The sequence below is a fragment of the Harpia harpyja genome, chromosome 23, assembly GCF_026419915.1.
Source record: "Harpia harpyja isolate bHarHar1 chromosome 23, bHarHar1 primary haplotype, whole genome shotgun sequence".
Classification (NCBI taxonomy): Eukaryota; Metazoa; Chordata; class Aves; order Accipitriformes; family Accipitridae; genus Harpia; species Harpia harpyja.
In genome coordinates this window covers 17,600,157-17,620,449 of record NC_068962.1, presented here as the reverse complement: position 1 = coordinate 17,620,449, position 20,293 = coordinate 17,600,157, and the positions used below count along the sequence as shown (strand labels likewise).

The 20,293-nt window shown below is 44.0% G+C and overlaps 1 protein-coding gene across 1 annotated transcript in view; it reads right to left on the bottom strand.

The window, feature by feature from the left end:
* Positions 1-5,787: 5,787 nt before the first annotated feature.
* Positions 5,788-20,293, bottom strand: part of WIF1 (WNT inhibitory factor 1) — a 44,546-nt gene continuing 30,040 nt past the window's right edge. Inside the window, exons 4-10 of the mRNA XM_052774331.1 lie at positions 19,800-19,940; positions 16,891-16,986; positions 15,140-15,235; positions 13,676-13,771; positions 9,595-9,690; positions 8,881-8,976; positions 5,788-6,618 (exon numbers count right to left, since the gene is read on the bottom strand). Coding sequence (XP_052630291.1) covers positions 6,497-6,618; positions 8,881-8,976; positions 9,595-9,690; positions 13,676-13,771; positions 15,140-15,235; positions 16,891-16,986; positions 19,800-19,940 — 743 coding nt within the window. The 3' untranslated portion in view covers positions 5,788-6,496. The remainder of the gene's footprint in view (positions 6,619-8,880; positions 8,977-9,594; positions 9,691-13,675; positions 13,772-15,139; positions 15,236-16,890; positions 16,987-19,799; positions 19,941-20,293) is intronic.

Sequence of the window (20,293 nt, the reverse complement as noted above, 5' to 3'; positions counted from 1 at the left end):
AAGTCTGGTAATCAGCAGTATGAGGACTGGGGAAAATGCCAGTCCAGGGTCATGGCAGACTCCGTTTGGGCAAGGGTCCTCCAAGCTAGGCGTGATGGATAACACAGAGGATGCTGAAACGTGATGAACAAGGTATAAACAGTGTGGGGTAGCCTTTCCAAATACTGCCTGCTAGAGAATTAATGGAGTCCCACCGGTCCTTGCCTACATGTGAGGCTCACTGGTGTCACTGGGCAGGCAGGAAGCAGGGCAACTGGAGCACGCTGTTTGAGGGATGTGTATCAGCACGTGATAGGAAGAGTACACCAAGCACTTCGTATCTGATGAGCAATTTTTGGACTTTCATTGGAACCGCTGGTAGGAAGAGCTGTAATGAAATGGAAATGGAATGGAAACCAGGAAACAGAAGTGAAAGGAAGAAACTGGGTGTGCTATTGTGGATGACAAGTTGGCAATAATGAGCAGTTGGGCACTCAGCAATGTCCTTAATTTTTTTCTAGACCCTTGAGATGAGATGTTTCTTATGAAACTGATGGGATTATGGGGGAGATAAAGAATATGTATCTGTTTGTCCTAGAGTGGTGGTGAACACCCCAGAGGGGGGAGTGTGGGCAGCACGCAGGGAAGCCCGGGGAGGCTGCATGCAGAAGACGGTGGAAAGGCCTGAGAAGCTGCACTGTGACGGTGTGCACTGGCAGAAGCTGGCAGCCTTCAGGGACACAGGGGTCCTCGTATAGTAGGCACAGGACTGGGGCATATACCTGCCTGCTGGGGGGAGCTGCGTAGGGTTTACAGAGCCAGCTGGCTCTGGCTGCTCTGAGTGTTTGACTTTGCAATGGAAATGATGTTCTTTCAGTGCAAGGTTTTACATATAAAAAGTTGTAACACAGGGCACAGGATGGGTAGGAGCACCTTTCTTGCAAGCCAAAGATGCCACCCCAAAAAGGAGAGTCTACGTGTGTAAAGCAGGCATGGCTACAAGGAGCCTGGGGAAGAGTGGTGCCTGAGTGCAGTGACTCTGGATCTGTATCGTTAATCCTGCAGATGCAATGCATGGGGTGTATTAGGAAACACTCGCTCAAGGACTGTGATGCAGATGCTTCAGGGTTTGTTTCTGGAAGCGCAGGCTGATAGGATGCCACACTGGGCAGAGCAGGAGGAGGCAAAGACAGGGGTGTGACTCAAATCAAATATATCCTTTGCAAAACCCAGTGGTACAAGAAACATCAACCTGCATTTTGATTTTGCAACCATTTAGCTCTTCCATAAAAGCAGTCAGTGTGCTACTCCCCCGTCATGTCCATTACATGCAGGATCTGCATAAGCAGGGATCTAGAAGAAAGGTATCTGAAAACCCATCATTGTCCTGAGTGGGCTTATGGGATGGTGTACTCCCTGGAGCTGCTGTTTGCATGACACACTGGTTTCATGTTCTGCTTTTCAAGCACAGTGGTGCGTGTTGAGCCAACAGACAGTGTGAACAGTGGCACTGCAAGTTCAAGCCAGCACCTCATTTACCCAGTAAAATCTACTTGGACTTCAAATAGCCAAAACATGTTTTGGAAGCACAGCGTCTCTTGAGCACAGACCTTTTTCCTTCTCCTGGGACATGCAGGCTTTTCATTTAGACACCCTGACAAATATTTAAGTGGTTCTAAAGAAAAGCAAGCTTTTAAAGAGGTGTTTCTCTTTTTGGGTACTGTGGGGCCCCATTCGCTGCTGGCTGTGGGCAGCCTCACCTCCTCCTCTGCCCAAACTGTCCCCAGGTAGCACCAGCAAGGCCAGATACTGAAGCCAGCATCACAGTTCACAGCTTCTCTGTCATTTTGGGGCACACGTGCCCAGAAGTAGCTGGTCACCAAGTGTGCCTGACATTTGAGCTTATCCCTGTAGACTGGGTTGGAAGAGAGAGGGCCCTTCTGCAAAGTATGTACTTAAAGCACAGACTGGCCTCTCCTCCCTCCCCAGCCATAAGATCCTCCAAGGACACACCAGGAAAGAAAGTGTTAGAAAGGACTCGTGAGGATGTCCCTTGTAAGCATCTGAACTTCTTATAAGCTGTGGCTTGGCCAGACAGACTATGTGTGCTAAACCCTCTGAAGAATTCACATTTCCATGGAAAGATTTGTGCAACAAGGCTGTTCCTGTCCTCTGATGGGCTATGTGGAAAGGGATTAAAATGCAATTTCTGTAACTAGTATAAATAATAGAATATGTTGGTCTAAGTAAAAAATATAAAGTAAGGTTTTTTAACTTTAAATTGTGATGGTTCATTTAAATTAATATCATCTGAATGTTGTGAACTTTAGAAAGCCACAGAGGTAAGCAATAAATCTGCGCAGATCTGCATGCATGCATTTTCCAAGCCCTGCTGTTCTCCTAACCTCTTTGTTCTGTGCCCAGTTCAGCTTTGCATCGTTGTTGAGTGTCGGTGAACTTGCACGACCGGGCTGAGCAGCTGCCTCCAGCCAGACACCAAGGAGCGTGCAATTAGCTGTGCTCCAGTAGGAGCTGGGTGCTGGGAGCCATGCACAAATTACTGACCTGTAGCTCAGCAGCCACCCCATCAGAGAGCTGCAAGAAAAGATAAACAACAACAACTGGGACTCATTTCACTTGAGAGTTTTTTTTTAACTAGTTGCTTTTTCGTTTAAAGTGAGCAAATCTCGCTGGCACAGTTTAGAGCTGGAGCGGGTGTCACTAGTCTAATCATGATCTAAGGTTTGGGTATGGCCTGGCTAATCATAGCACCTCGTCACCTCACCAACCATGAAGTCATATTCACACTGCAAGACCTGTGGGATTTAGTAGAATTTAATCCCTGTTATGGATGAGAGTGCTTTTGGCTGATGCATCTTCTCTAGACTTGCGCTGAAACGACTGCAAGACCCGGGGCTGCCGCGAAGCTGTGGCTCCGAGCGATGCCTCGACAGCCCCTGACGCAGTGCCGTGGGCAGGGCAGGCACTGGAGAAATCCTGGCGTAACTTCAGGCCATTTCAGACAGCTCCTGGCTCTGCTGCTGCCAGATCTCCCCTTAGTAGGAATTTTTTCCATAGTGGGCAAACTCAGCAGAACAGGTGACGTAGAGAAGTGAGAAGGAGGGAAAGGTAACACATCTGTCCAGCAGAAACAAAACTGCAGTGTTTGAACTAGGTCTGGGCAAAGCTTTAAGCCTGGCTCTTGGAGTTTGAATCTTACAGGCAGCAAGTCATCTGGAACAGCTTTGAATTTTTTTTTTTGTTATAATTTTTTACTTTAATATTCCTTGAAATGCAGCTGAAGCTGGAAGAAGAACAACTGGACCCTGCATTCACACCATGTGAGGAAAGCGTGCTGGGTCCCAGCAGCCAGCACTGCCTCCCGCTCAGACACACCTCGTGTGCGTGGCGGTGCCGGCCCCTTCTACCCCCGTGGCATGGCCGCAGAGCTTGCTTTGCAGGGGGTAATGAATTTAGGGTGCTAATTCATGCGTAGCGCAAACGAGACAAGGCCCAAATTCTCTCCAGTTCCCAAAGAGTCAAGTGAAGAGGCAATAAAAGTGATATATTTGAAATCAAGCGGCATAGCCGGAGTTAAGGGGATACTAACCTAAACTGTAAATTACCGAGAAAAAGCATGTGCATTGATTCGCTAATGGCAGTGGTACAAAAAAGGCAGTTTGCCCTTAGGGCGTCTGTCTCTGCTTTCTTTCTGTGCCTTATGTATTTGTTCTTTGAACTGTTGTGCACACCTGGACATAGCAGGATGCCAATATTAGATACCCAAATTATTGAAGACTATTGGAAGCACTTTGTAAAGCTGTAAGTTTGTCAGTTGCTTAAATTGGGATCACTGGGATAGAGCTCTAGTGATTTAACATTTCATGTTCTTTTACCAGTTTTGATTATCTCATGGCTGCTGCTTACAAGCGCAACATTTGGCATCTCGCTCTGGCTAACTACAAACTTTCCAAATGTTGAAAAGGCAGTTTCTGTCTGACCTATTGTAGCAGATATTGGTATTTCGACTTTTCTTGTTATTTTTCTTTAACTGATTTTCATCTATGGCACATACATTTGTTTTTCCCATACATATGTCCTGTCCAGTGAGAGGGCATGATAAATTTTGTAGTTTATTTTCTAATGGCAAAATGGTTTCCAACTTTCTACTGGACTTTTTCTGAGGAATTAATGTCTTCTTTTAGCATTGTCAGATATCACAGACTTTAACTTAAAACTTCTCTGTTGTGAGGGACTGCCTCTACACAGGGAACTGTGCTCATGCTGGTATTAAAGGCAAAGTGGTGGAAAATTTGCATGTAGAAAGTTGATGTTATTTAAGAAAAAGGGTTGTGTTACAGTGTGCACTTTGAGGAATATTTTTTCCTTTCACAACATTTCTGACCATACTCTTCTCGTGATTAATGATCTTTCCAAAAATCAGTGGTGAAACTCTGAAAACAAAGCAGCAGCATTTAGTGTCTTGGGAACAAGTAGCAAAATAAATTACTCCATATAAAAGAATACACTTGCTATTTTTAAGGAAGCACTTTCTAAGAAATTGACAGGAGCAGAAAAAGTTCAGCCAAAATATCTGAGGACTTTTTAAGTAAGAAATTTCTGTGCTTTTTACTATAGCGTGTGACCAATCACTTAAGCCAGTCATTGCTACAGAAAAAGCAGAAAGCTAGCAAATGTGACATCCATGTTTCTAAACAGCTCCTGGGGCATCCCTGGAGATACAGAGCAGCTACACATTTAACCTCAGCCTAATATTAATCTCCTTCTTTCATTGCTTTTAAGGAAAAGTATCAAAAAAAGTTTCCTTCCTCAATGCCTCCCCCAAGTTTTCATCTCCCAAGTGTCTTCTCCTGTGCCTGAGGTTCCCTGTTTTCCATCCTCTTTCGATTTGAAGAGGCTGCTTTCGGGAGAGCACTGGCTGGGGGCAGAGGCTGAGCTCTGCTCCTGCCCCACGGCCCCCTTCGCTGGCCCCAGTGAAGGGAAAAGTCCCACCACACGAAGGACAACATAGAAACGCATCCTTAGAGAGCTGTCCACCCTCTCTCTGGCCTAAGCAAGTCTTTTTGCTTGGCCTATGGGTCCATTGACTAAATAAGACCAGCAAGGTCAGGTTAGTAAACTAGACTTTTTCCTTTGTAAGTCAAAACTTCTCACTCATCAATTTTATGCCCCAAATTATGTGTTTTATTTTTTTATTTAACTCCTCCCAGATAATAAGGTTCCCAGAACTGCAGCATAGCAAGGGTCAGTAATCATCTGTTGTAGCGGACATTGTTCTTCAGCGCAGCCAGAAACCATTTTCATTGCTTCCTAGCCACAGCACATCACAAACTGTGTGGCCCTTGACTGTTGCACGAGGCAGCACCCAAACCTTTTACAATCTGAACACAACATGACATGGGAGCATCACCCTTGAACAGGAAACATCGCCAGGGCTGGACTGTTACCTGCTTGGACAGAGGCTCTGAGAAGAATACCCCGGGTACCGGTGGCACCACGAACAGGGCACATTCCAGCTTGGCATGGCCGGCGGCAGCGCCGGAAGGGAAAGGAGGACGTGGTGGAGGGCAAATACAGGGAGTAAACACCTGGCCTTCAGCGCTATCCCCTCCTTTGCAAAGGCACAAGAAGAAGTTGCTCTTCTGAAATATTTTTAAGAGCTGTGGGGCTAAAAGCAGAGACAGGGAAACCAACCCCACTGTGCCACTGTTTTATGAGGGTGCTCTAGGAAAGCCGTCGTCCCAACCCAGCGCTGATGAGACCGCAGCAGGCTGCACAGAGCAGTACTCGAAAAACTAAAGCAGCATCTTTATTTTATACATAACCGTCAGTATAAAAAGTTTATTACATAAGAGCTGTTTTGTTTACAATATATTATATTGCTTCAAGCTAATGCAGAAAGTTCATACATTATAGTTCTACTTTGTTTACAATATATTACGTTGGTTAAATGGCACCAATGCGGTATATTTTTAATATACATTATTTTGCAAAACTGTAAGGCCAAAAATAAAATTGAATTGAGTTAATCAGTTTTTAAATTAGGCAACTTATTTATTTTTCTTAGGGAAAAGTCTAAATACACAATAGCAAAAATGTAAAATGCACCTTTCTTTTGTCTCAGGCAAATTAAATCTGTAGTCATTGAAACGATTCAGGTTAGCATCTACGAGGTTTTCTGCTTGAATATTGTTACTTAATTTTTGGAAAATATTTGCAGCTATATAATCAAAACAAGGAAGTTTAAGCATAACTGAAGTATAGTACAAAACACGATCCAAAGCACTGAAAGAAGCAGCCTATATAATCACGCTATAGCAGTATTTATAAAACTTAAAAGGAATAGTAAATATCAGCTCAGTGGTTTATAATGAAGCTAATAAAATTCCAGCCGTTAATCTTAACTGTAATGAACAGTGTTTTTAGCATTCAATCCATGAGAGGTTAATGAAGGCTATGAACTTTGTGTAACACGAACCGTTTCAGATGTTGGAGTTCACCAGATATAATTGGATTCGGGTGGAACATGCCTCTCCTCGGCCCTTTTCAGCGAAGGCGTGTGCTGCCTGTGCTTGCTGCCTGCTGGCCTCAGGGCGCTCAGACCGCTGGCTCCATGCCCTGGAAAATTATCCAGTTCAAGAGAAAAGAAACCACAGAAGCGGGCTCGCGATCCACGGCTAATATTTCAAGTGGAAACAGTCTCCCCCATTTGGACAAAGGATTTTGCCATGCCTTACGCGAGTGCTTGCCCTTCCCTGTGCCCCCCCCGGACGGACAAGGTGCTGCCAGACGGGAAGATGCTCGCGCCTTGCCAGGGAGCCCAGGGGACCATCAGCACACGTGGGCTGTCACTCAGCCCTCGGTTCACGCGTGCACAGCCCACGCCGGGTGGGTGAGAGTCGTGCCGATCTGCTGGCGACGGGCTCTAAAGAGGGGCATAAGCATCCCCCCGGGGAGAATCTGCGCCAGCTACCTGAGCTTGGCTTTGGTTTATGGCTGAATGTGAAGAGAAAGAACAGCAGCAACAATAAACACCTAGGGGGAAAAAAAGCAGTCTGAAACAGGCATAGCAGAGCTGCTTTGTTGTGGAAAATGAAAACGAACAATAAAAATGGAATTCAAAGTATTATGTTGTAATTATTTATAGTTTCATTTACCCATCTCATTACTTAAAGCTCATGGAAATGACTTTGAAAAACTGAGTCCCCCGTTCAGTCTTTTTAACCACTTCTTTTTAAGAAAACAGCTTTACTGAGGAGCCATTCATTTGATGGAGTATGAAGCAAGTCTCTCAAATTAACTGTAAACCTCCTTTCAAGATCAGGAGATGTTTGGTTTTAGCTGAAAAGAGTGAATTGCAGTGCATGCACTTGTATGTGCAATTTAAGCCCTACGTGGGCACTTAAAATGGGGGTAAATTTTACCCAAATGGCCTATTCTCAGTTTCTTTGCTGAATACAAAGAGAGTTTTGCAGTGCTAAACACAGCAGGACTGTACCCAAACTCCAGGTAATGAAGGCTGGAAAACCTTGGAGCTGACCATAATGTGTGACTATTGACTCCTCATTACAAGGCAGTTATGAGTTTTGGTTTTGTTGTACAGGTAATTATTTCTTTGGGGATGGTCACCCATAGTACGTACTTTTTTTCACTTGCTATCTGAGTTCTTTATAGGAAGAAAAAGTTCATATTGAACTTATGAATGGACATTCACATTGGTTCATTTCCATGTACGTTTTTTCTAACCATAACTTATATTAATGGTATTTCTCCTTCAGAGAATGACATGAATACTTAAACACAGGTCGACTAACAGCAGAAAAGTGGACTCCCCAAACCTAATTTTCACAGCAAAATCCATTTTAGTTAGATAATACTATTTTTCTAATGAAACAACTATATTTATTCTAATACATTTTAATGTGATACAAATCACAGCAATCAACAGCATTTAATAAAAATCAACATTCAGTTGATGCTGCAATGTAAGGTTCACATTTCTTATAGCTAATTGGTGGGTTTTATAGCTGCAAAATTTTTCAACTTTTTTTATTATTGACACTTAAAACACTAAATGTGAATCATTAGCTAACAGTAATAAACATTAATACCTCATGGGAGGATGTACAGAATGTCTCTTGAAGATCTGCTGTTACAGCACTGTTGCACATGAAATATAAAGTTAAATCTGAAGCTCTTACTAGAGATATCCAATTGTATTTCAAATAATTTCATAGTGCTATTTTAAACCCAGTGAAATGATCAGTTGCTTCAACAGGTGTCAAATGGCCCAATAAGCACAGCAGAAACTCATTTTGAGGACTTTAACTTTGCTTTGGGACAATATATTCTGTCGCCTGTGGAGCATGGGTGGGAAGAGGAGGAGAAAACTCTGAAGTTGCTAAGCATAGCTCTTGCATAACTCTTCAAGTTTTCCCCAAAGTTTCTAAAGGACATTTCATTTTTTCTAAGTTTTAATCAGCTTTAAAACCTGACAGAGTTTTATTTCTAAAAATGCCTACCCAACATTTTAAAGCTAGCTGACTGGACTGAGGAGTACTGAAGGACTTTAGACCCCTTCCATGCTATGGGTGGAAGACATGCAAGGTCATCTAGAAATCTGGTTGATACCAGATTCTGGAATTTCTAATACAAGGGTGATCTTGCTAAAACACTTTCACACTATCCTGAGGGTTTTTTAAGTAGTAAAAATTATGGAGTGTTGAAAAATCTTTGTTTTATTGTTTGGATTAAAGATCAGAAAAAATGGAGTGCAGTATCATTAATGATGCTGGAAAGGCTCTTGAAGCAGTCGTTTCTGTAGAGCATCAGATGTGTAAGACCCCCGATACGGACTCGCAGGGTTTGTTTCTCACTTACTTTTATTGCAGTGTCTCCCGTGCCAGCCTTCCTTGCACTGGCATTTGTTGGGCTCAGCACAGGTGCCGTACAGGCCACAGCCGGGTTCGCAGACAGCTGTAAGAAAGCGAGCGCACACACCTGACCTCCTGACATTTCATCCAGAGACGGAGTTGCATATTTGCTTTCCCTGCTGTTCCTCGCGATGGGTTGGTCCTGGCAGGGGCTGGGGCTCTCACAGTAAATCTGTGCCTTTGCACGGAGTGTGTGCAGAGCCCCAAAGCAGTCCCCTCCGCCTTCCACCTGCAAGGTCTGGCTCAGTCTCCGGCAGAGAGCAGCAGGTCGAACAGCAGAGCGGAGCGCCCACCAGAACCAGCGGGAGAAGGACGGTAGCCCCCAGCATCCCTCTCACAAGGTGCTCCCATTGGATTTTAATGTTGTAATGTACTGACGTTTTATTAAGCCTCTCTCTATTACTGAACTGCTATTACTGAGCTGACACGTTGCTGTTTTATAGAATCTCAGAGTACAGAAGAGACCATGGGGAGGCTTTGTAAAAAAACGTTTCTGGTTTCATAATTCCCTTAAGTCTGGTTTATGCTCTATGTCCAGAAAATAAATTAACCTGAAATACTTTGACAACAAACGATTAGTGCTGACATGATGTAAAAAGATACTGTACAGCCAGCTTGATGCTCCTACAACAAGGACTGATGGAGTGGCTTTGGTACTTACGCTTTGAACACAGGTCTCCCTGGTAGCCTTTGGAGCACTTGCATTTATTCTTACCAGTACATTTGCCTCCATTTCGACAGGGCTGATGGCATTTACCTAGAAATTGAAAACGCGAAAATAATGGTCTTAGTCCCCTGAACCTAGTGGAGACAAGTGTCTGAGAAGCCCGACTTGTACCTGAAAAACTCATCGGATGCTGGTGTACGAGTGTGCACTATGCAGCCATCAGGAAGACTTTGCTGCAAGTCTGTGCTTCCAGTTTACGTGCATTCTTCTGCTTTGAAAATATGACAACAATTTGGCACGGCCAAAGCCCGTGTGTCCATGCAGCTTTTGCCTGGATTTGTGCGACCGGTCAGTATTGCCGCCTGCTCTCCTCACCCTTCGTGGGGGAGGCAGCACTGTCCGCATTTCGGGTTTGCAAAGCCTGGGACACAAGCAGAAGAAAATCTGGTGGCGGCCGGGAGAGATTTGAAGCAATAGGATGCTCAGGAACTGACAGGTATGGCCGCTACTTGCGGACAATAAACAGATCGGCTGGGCCTGTCAGCTTGTAACAAGAGGCTGTGGAGCACCACGATGCCGTGGATGGTGCGGTGAGGGCTGTTCCACGCCACGGCTCAGAAACTAAAGGCACATTAAACAAGCATGCCCTCCTTTCCTGTCTGCAAAAACCAGAGCATCTTCGGTAACAGTAATTAGAACTGGCAGGCGTTTTTCCAGGCTTTTGGAGTGGAAATTGCTGTCCCTCACATTCACGCTTTGCCAAAGGACGAGGCTGGCTCTGGTGGCGGTGGGTCTGGCCCTGACGCGCCGGGGATGGAGGAGGTCCACGATGGTGGAGGAGAGCCACGCTGCGCCGGACTCGCACCAAGGGCCTTCCTCAAACTTAATGTCGAGCCTCCCATCACCAATTAAATCCTCACTCGTCTCTGGAAGGGTGACCCCCAGGCCGAGGGGGGCCCACTGCCACGTCCCTGGGCACTCGCGGGCCAGCAGGAACTACACCCTCGGTCCCTTGCCTCATCGGTGGCCATACGGACCAGAGCAGCTTTTCTCACTGTCGTCCAAAGCTTTTTTCACCTTTTCTAATCCCACAACATTTTCTAGTGTCTTCGGAAAAGAGGGAAAAAAAGCCCTTCCTAGATTTAGTAACAGTATTTACCTGAATCTGTGAGCAAACAAAAACTGGGACCTGGGGCAGCAAACTGTTTCCTTTCCTTTCCCTTTTTTTTTTTAAAAAAAGGATGTTACCTGCAACCTGCACGTGATAATTTAAGCACCAACACTGGCTTGCTGTGCTGAAAACCTCAGCAAATGCACTCATCTCCCGATCACAGACTGCTCCCTTGGGAGCTCAGTACACCCGGCAGCGCCTGCTCAGCTCTCAACCCTGGCAGACTTCTCTGATTCACGTGTGTATCATCAATATAAAAAAACCATTTATTCCTAATGTGCGTAATTATTTTAATAGCCCTGAAACAAGCTTCATAACCAGCTGACGGAATAAACCGTGCTAAGGAGAGCTTCTGCAAAAGCCCAATTTCCCTGCAGGAGCCTCTGGAGAGGGAACCTTTAGGTATTCTAATTTGCAAGCATTTGGATAATTAATTAATGACCAAAAGGAGCAATGCTAAGGAAATCTGTGCATTTTCCTAGTTCTTGAAGTAAATCTGGAGAATATGCATCAAGGGGTGTGATACTGACTTCCACAGAGTTGCATTAGGCAAGCATTTGGCTCAGCACAGCTCAATTAACTTTGGACTAAGGTATTTTCACAGAATGAAGGAAAGAGTAATAACTCTGTTACTGACTGAGAAATGGAAAAAGCAACAAAACAGTTGGTGACAAATGGGGGAGGAATCCAAAACAAAATAAAACTCTCTGGACTCAAACTAAGACACTAATTAGAGACAATGCATAACTATAGCTAGAAAAAAACTGGAAGACTGTGAATGCTTGTTAGTATTGTAGACTGCGTCTAGTACATTTCCCAGGAATCTTAGAGAGTGATTCAACTATTAGACAAGCACTCAAAATCTTTAAACAATATTAAAAAAAACCCCAAAACAACTCTCCAGTTTTCAGAAGATGGCTTTCTGCCTGTTGAAAGGTTTTCTCCCCTTGTTATTTCAAGACGCCCATGACTGAACGTAGCTGGCCCTGGATCTAAGAAAAGAGACTGAGTTGTGTTTCTCCTCTGGTGTTTCTAAGCCCTGTCTAGCATTTCTTGCAGTCTTCCACTGCGGTGCTGGCACTGGTGCAGCGCCCAGAGGTGGTAGCAGCCATCAATCATGGTCTAACAATTGCCATCCCAGCTTTACAAAAGCCAAGGCAAGTGCATAGCTTTCCTTGCTCTCATCGACATGATCCCAGTTTAAATTTTAGCATACTGTGATCCTGAAAAATTTTTTCTTTCTTTTGTACAGGAACTAGTTTACTACCTGTATTTTAATTAATTTGTGTTGCACAGGTGAACTTTTGCAAGAAGCCAAAGTCAGCTGCACCTATTAAAAGCAGCGGAAGACAACAACAATGAGCTTGAGCCCCTCGGACAGATCGATTAAATGGATTACCCTTAATTATACATGCTGTAATACCAGTTCTAAGAATTCTCCTCAAAAAACCACCACTGACATAAAACACATGCTTCTCAAACTTTGAACAAAACCTTATTAATCATCTGAGAAGTATCAACAAAGTTGACTTGTTGGGGATTGAAGAAAGAAATGGGGTTCTGTGCCAGAGTGTCAGATTTGAACTTGAGGTAAGCAAAGGTAAATTCAGTGGAAACCCACACTGTTGTTCTTGCTGACATCTGATCTGTATTTATATCAAAAGGCAATCTTTATTAATTAATAACAATAAAGCTTTGCTGCTTCCATTTGGCTCAAGTTTTGCTGAGGTAAAAAGGAGCTGCAAAACACCTTGTAATGCATAGAGATATGGTGAAACATTTACATACAACTACTGTTTATCGATACATAAATACTGAGCAAAATGTGGGTCTTATGGTATCTGTGTTCTTTCTTTGCACAGTAATTCATTTATTGTCCTGTATTGGCTGACAGCATCTTCGAGTTTATTTCCATGTGTTTCCAAAGCATTTGATGATACAAATTTCGTAACTGTAAGAAGAGCCTGTCTCTACTGATGCATATTAAGAAATCAGCTCTTACATATCCCAGGCCAAAGGCTGCTCTCTGTGCTCCTGTGAAGGTGCTGGGGAACATCGGTGACATTATTTACAGCAGGGGAAGCTCCTTACACAGCGTCCTGTTAGAAGCTTTAAGCCCAGAAAGAACGACCTGATGTATGTTCTGAAAACCGAAATGCTCATACTCTACTGAAGTGTGGGGAACTACAGAATTAATCCAATTTAACAGAGCTGTGAGAAAACCCTTCTTTTAGTGAGATCAAATACTTGACAGCTGACCTCCCAGGTCTGTTCCAGCCTAGCCATACCTCCACCCCCAGCTTTATATAGCACACTTAGATCAGCCATGAGCTAAATATTTTGAATTGCTTTGATGCTAAACTTCTGAAAATAGCAAGTCTTCTGATGTTTGTCACACGGATTTTCAAGTTGCCGTGTGAATGCAACTTAATATGTTACATGAAAGCTCTCAGCTCTTACGGTTCAGTCCTCCCTTTGCCCCAAACCCTTTCATTCCCAACTTAAAGTAGCCCTTTCAGAGGTGTGGGCTCAAACCTATTCTGCTGTGCCCAAGTGCGAATTGCCGTAACATTTGAAAATCGCTGCTCCACAGGGGCTTGGCACAGCAGCCCATTTGTCTGCCACAGAGTATTGCTTGCATACTTACGGCCTGATGGTCATTACCAAGCCCAGTTACTAGTAAAAAGAAAAAACAAGGTAGGGGATGAGATGGTCTAGCAATGAGTCAAACTTACCAGTAGGAAACTCATTTGGAGGCATGTGGCATCTGACTCTGAGGCCCCAACCTGCCGTGTGAGACCCTCGCTGTGAGCCCAACAGAGGCAGGCTGCACGTCATCATTCAGACACTGACACTAGAAGAAGTTGACGTAAGTGAAAGCAAGCACATGGAGATGCTACTCACTAATTTCACATTGGTCTCCTTCATAGCCCGAAGGACAAATGCATTTTCCCAGATAGAAACACGTTCCTCCATTGAAACAAGTTGTTGTACAATTTGCTGAAACAGATAAAACGGGAATGAACTAAGTCACTAATATGAACTCAGCCTGACTTGGCCTTAATGTTTTCTGCTGCTCATCATAAATAAACATTGAGTAGGTTTAAAAAAGTTCATTAACATCTTTTCATCTGGTTTACAAAGGAAGACTGAAATGCAGTTTTTCCTACATAATGCTTTACACAGGCACACACACAAGTCAATATAGAGACAAGGAACAATACAGCAGTGAGATTCTCGAGGACAGATTGTGTGTGTACATCTTTATCAGTCCTCACATGTAAAGCTTGCTGAAGGATCAAGTCACAATTGCTATTGAAACTGCCAGTGTCTGATAAAAGGAGCACAACCTAGGCCTGGAAGTTACTTCTACAAAAGGATATTTCACTACAGTTCTTCATTAACACCTTAACTAGGAAGAAACCTGTATAAGTTTTTGCTGTGTGGTGACATAGGTGCAAATGCTGTGTCTCTGACTTGCCAAATTACTTACATTGTTAGACGTGACTTTTCCCCAAATAGCTGGGATTCACATTAATCCTTGAAGACACTGGGAGCATTTCACTACAGTGCACTTTTGAAACATTTTTTAAATGAGGTAAAAGTCTCATCAAGGACTAGATACAAGTCAGAAGGACATTGACAAAACAGTTTGTGCAAGCACACCTAAAGGCCTAGGACGGTTCCCATTATTTTTCTGGAAAGTCCGCTAGGACCTTTTGCGTTTAGTCTTTACTTCATATAGTTCTGCAACAATAAATGCAATGTGATGTTCTGTAATCTGCTCTGCCATGAGCAGGTCAGTTATATTTCTGCAGGAAACTACTTGTTTTTTTTCTATGTGGTAGCTTGGACTGTTCCAAATTACTGTTCTGAACAACTAATTGTTCTTTTTTATCCTTCCTGAGCCACAATGCAGCAACAAAAAATGAAGAGCCTGCTTATTTTTTCATGTGTACAGATGCAGCAAATTAATACTAAATAATTATTAAAACTAGTTTTACTCCAGGAAACTAGAATTCAAATAGAGATCATCTTTCTTCCTAGGCCAGAAACATAAGTTAATTTTGTGGTAGGTCCCACAGCTTTCAGTGGATCAGCTAAAGCGATTATCTAAATTACCCTTCACAGAGCTGGCTTATATGGATGCCTGCACATCCAGCTGTGAAAGCACTGCAAATCCCTACATTCTTCCAGCAGCTGCCAGGTTGTGCTAGAGCATCTGTTTGAAGAATCACAAAACGTTTAAAGCTTGCTTACTTCATCACTTGCCTGACTTTCCAAAATCCACTCCTAGAGGGAAACTAACACAGGTGAGTAAAGAGAGGCTGTTGGATACGGAGCCTGGGGTGTTTAGCCAGCAGTTACCTTTGTCGCAGTTGATGCCGTAGAACCCCGGGGGGCAGATGCAGAGGCCGGGTGTAATGCAGAGCCCACCGTTCATGCAGCGAGGAGCACACAGCGCTGAGGAGCAGGAAGAACAGAAAAAACGTTGCTGGTGTGATAGCAAATGGCTATTTAAACACACAGCACATTGACCTCTTAATCTGCTTGTCCTTCTGCTGAATGTAGTAAGTCACCTTTGCAAAGCATCTTTGTTAGTGGCTTCGATCAATTACATCTCTGGTTTGTATCTGGCAATTTGTATGTAGTGTTACCAAAAAAGTGAAGACTAAATTCAGTTCAAATCCAGTTCCATACGTAAGCAGAAACTGCCTCTTGTACAGTTTAATTCCAAACTGGGGAGAGCAAAGTGCCCACCTGCACCCTGTGGATATTTGCAGTGCCCCAGACCAGTCCTCTCTATAACTGGACTCCGGTGCTGCCGCCGGTGCCCAGCTCTGCAGACAGGACTGTCTCTATAGGGGCTGCGCTCAGGGGTGCCGGCAATTCCGTGGGGTTCCCAGGCAGGCTTCACCATGAACCCTCCCCTCTTCCTCTGCATACCTGAGCGTAAGCACGGCTACCTAATTTAGGCTAGGGAAGCCTGCCACGTGGCCTGCTTTGGTGGCCAAGCTGTCCTGCATGCTCCTCAAGAACCTTCTCCAGAGCCCCTGTGCTCTCCCAAGACTTCTCTGCAGTTGGGGCCACCCCACAAGGCTCTTCCAGGGAGGCACGTCGGGGGGCAATGCTTCATCTCGCGGTTGCCCACAATCGGTACGTGCAGCAAGGCTGGGTCCGTACTAGCGAGTCAAACAGCACCCAGGCGCGGGGGCAAGCGGGGGCGCAGGATCATCCATCTTGTGAAATTGTTGGTGCCGTTCCTGGCACGGCTTTGTCCCCGGCTGACCGGCAAACCCTCCCAGGCACGGCCCTGGGGCAAGCAGTGGGCACAGGCTCCTCCCAGCAGGGAGTTTGGAGGGGCTTTTTTTGGGGGGGGGAAAGGGTAAGAGAGTTTATTAAACATACGAATGTAAGCTGCACCGTGCCAGTTGGCCTCCAGGCCAGAAAACAGTCCCTGATACTCTGTACTTAATATTTTGGACGTAGCCAGAGCGTCTGGGAGTGAAGGATGGCATTGGAATAGGATGCCCACGGGGATGGTTTGCTCCATCTCAAGTCACCCCAGGGACAGTCTGCCACTGGGGCAGGAGGAAGGAAGAGGTAGGAAGAAAAGTTAGTTTCCTCGCCAAGTCCCACCAATTTCCTGGTCCTTCACTCCTGGAAATGTTGTTTGGGGCTATTAGTCACTAATGGAAGGGAAAAGGAGACTCTTCGTCTTCCCCTCTTCGTTGTCAGCCTGCCTCCAAATTAGGTCTTATCTCCAAATTAACAAATGCGGAACAACAAAAGTCCTGTGCTTTGTTTCCCAGCTAGTCCTCATTAGCAGAAGAATTTTATTTAATCTTTTTGCCAGATGGATTCCCTGTGATTAAGGATCACTTGACTATTGTGTCAGTTTTTGTTAAAAGCAATCTCCTAGAAAGAAAACATTTTTCTTGTAAGCAATTAATATTTCCATTAGATCATGGATGATAATAGTACTTCTCTTACATGTGTGGACCCAAAATATACAAAATCTTCAGAATATTATTTTTAGGGGAGGCTACAGTGCAGTAGCTACAGTTTTGTTGAGATTATGGTAAAGACGACAGTTGAGAAGATGTTTTAAAAATTACCTTTCTCACAGTGAGGCCCATAAAATCCATCTGGACATTCACAGACATGTCTTTCGTTGCAAAACCCTCCGTTTCTGCATCCTCCTGGGCACTCCGCTTCATAAAATATAATGACAATCTTAATTGAATATTATATACTTCAGTTGTCAGCCAGGTCTCGGTAGGATGAATATATTCCTTTGACACAACAGTAAAAATATTTGCTGACAGGCAAATGCTGACAGAAGTGGAAGTTCAGCTAAGACCTCCTCAAGAGAAATTAGTTTCTTTTTTGTTAGTCTACAAAGAGAGGTTTCATCACGTCTTCAGACAAGCGCACGATGTGCTTGTTAGACTGTGCACTTCCATTGCTCTGCTGGTCTGTAAAGGCATGAGCAATGGGGATGCTCTGCTCAATCCGGCACTTTCTCCTCCACACGGAAACGAGCAGGCAACTCAGTGCAGGACCTGCATCGCTGCTTAGACCTGCCCTCAGTATACAGGACCAGTTTCAATTTCTGCAGCCTTAAGTAGCACTGCACTGCAACTTGCATTTATCTAATAGCTGATTAGAGATACAGGAAATGATGGCTGCTATAACTACATGCAGTATTCTGCTGCACTCACATAATAGCTTGTTATTCAGTAGGATGCGAAGGGTAACTCGGAGACTGAGCAAAAGGAAAGAAAATCTGATGTACTGGTAGGTGGCTGGATATTGTGTACAACTGCCAAACAAACAGGAAAGAGAGAGGAGGAAAGGTGTAATTTTAAAATGCTTTTCTATCCAAGGCCATAGATAAATGAAGCAGCAAGTGTTGCTTTAAAATACAGCTGTTTGCAGCAGTAGTAATAGTGGTAAAGGCTTTTTGGTCTTGCTGTGTTCCAACACTGTACTCTAGGACTCTTTCTGGAAATGCTTCTCTCTTTGTACCCGAACGCGGAGCTGCTATTCATTACAGAAAAAGCATGCTTAAATACATTTCAAACAGAAAAATAGGAAAACATAATTTTTTGCGTGGCCACCTCTTAGCCACAACAAATCCTCTCCTCTCCCACAAAACTGCTCACTCACTCCCCTCACTTCCTCTGGTGGGGGCCCTTCTGGGTGGCCAAGAATGACTGGAAACAGTGACCGGGGCCCTGGCAGGAGGAATCGGAGCTCCTCGCCATGAATGATGTCTTTCAGAGGAAGGAAACTCACCCCTACTCTGACATCAACTGGTAAGGACATTCTCATCCTTCTCAGCATCTGTCCCAAAACACTGCGGTGTCCACCTTACCCGAGAGAGGGCAGGGATGGGAGTTATCCCAGTACGTGCTGGAAGAGACGAGGTGAGAAAACTCCTCCTCTGCCCACCTCCAGAGTTTGGAAAATCATCATCGTGTCTCAGCTGGCTCCAGGAACAAAGGACCGGGACAATAATCACCCCCAGCTTTTCTGAGAGGCCATATGATGTAATACTGCTAAATTGTTAAATATTACATTTCGTATCAAAACAGTAACAACAACAACAACTGGGATGAATGCTACTAGTAAACTGAATTTGGAGCCCTCTCTGTTTAAGCCACTTTTTTACACAATACAGACCTGTAACTCTGCTGTCCCGATAAGATTACCCCAACACTATTTCCAAAGTTTATTAAATTCAGTATCTTTGAACTGAAATGAAAATAAAAAGACATCAAATGTTCTGTGTTGTATTTACATCAGTCACACAACTTCCTACCTGAGATCTGATTGACTGTGCTTCCATTAAGCCCTCATTTTCCTTCCTGTTTCTCTGCCCACTTCTTCTCCCCCTCCTCCACTTTCCCTGGGCTAATTGGCAGCAGCAAGGCTTCAAAGGAGACAAGCAGCTTTGCTATTTAGGTGTAGTGAGGTTTCAAAGAATAAACAGCTCCTGCTCCTGCTGCTCGCTCTTTGAAGCCACACTACAGCCAATTAGCTCAGAGAAAACAGCGCAGAGAAGAAAATGTGGGACTGGGAATGGAAGATTTGATAGAAGAATAAAAATCTCACTCTTTGTACATCAGCTCTGTCATGGGTTCATCTGATACAATTGCACATGACATGGGATAACTGCCTTATCTTAGATACTGATTTTTCAATTTTCACAGCCTCAGTTTAAAGTGATAATTATAGTTGGTTGTAGTGTATCAAATTAATGCAGAAAGTCTTCTTACATAGTGTTTATGGTTCATAGATTGGTTGATTAAACAGGTTCCCTCCTTTCCAAGTAAACACTGCAATAACTTCATGGTGCCCTTCTTCTACTAGCGCATCCTGTGGGTGTTTACTGCTTGATAGCTGCCAGTATTGAGGAGCAGCTTCCACCACCTTACCTGTATCCAAAACCAAGAGGTTGCCATCTGAGCTCCAGAAAACGTAAAGCCAACTTCTGCAGAAATTTTCTGATTTAGGATTTTTGCATTTGGTTTGGATGTGCAAGTTGAGATTTAAGAAACTGTTGAACTAAGGCACCAAACAGTATTAACTGAAGTCAGTATCCCCACTACAGATCCCGAAGTTCAGTTCTCCAAATTATGTGCCATTTCTGGAGATGTTAGCCTCAGCTTGTTTTCACAGGACTAGTTCACCTCCAAGCATCTCAAATCACTTGCTAACATGTGCTTCTCATATGATACATTTCTATCAGCGTCCTTGATGTGATGAGCAGTGAACAGGAGGAGAAATGCCTCCAACCCAGTCTGCTCCAGGAGGTGGAGTTGACAGTAAGAAAAGGCTTAGTAAACACATAGTAAATGAATAGCAAACCCACAGACAGAACAGCCTGGCATTCACCACCATTGCTACACATTGTGTGATCACTTTACTTCCATCTTCTCTAGCCCTTATCCTGAATGAAACATAAGAAAGTTAGGTGACCTGGTCTAACAGTATTCTGGCCTGTTCTTTTTAGTGTTACCTTGCTGACAGGTTTTAAAGAAGATGGCGTTCTGAGGAGTCTGGAGAATAATATTGCCTTCTGAATTCATTATGATCACGTTCACTTCAAATGCAGCGACCCCATCTTGTTTTCCAAGGCAAGGAAATCCAACCTGAACAACTTAAAGGAGAATAATGACAATAATATTTATATTTACGTGCATATATATCTATATACATATAAAAGCATACATCAAAATACTAAAAAAAAAAATAGATAATATTTATAGTTAAGCTTTAGAGTAATGCCATTAATGAAACCCTGTAACACAGGGATACACGGATCACCTTATTCATAGGTGGCTCCAGGACTGGAAGTACAGCAGCACAGGAGATGAGCCTGTGCTCATTTACTGACATAACCCCAACAGTCTACAGCACAAACAGCGATCTTCACGCAAACATACTTTTGCTTGCAGACAAGGCAATTACTCATGCGGAGGTATCTAAGGATACACCAAAACAAGCTGGAAG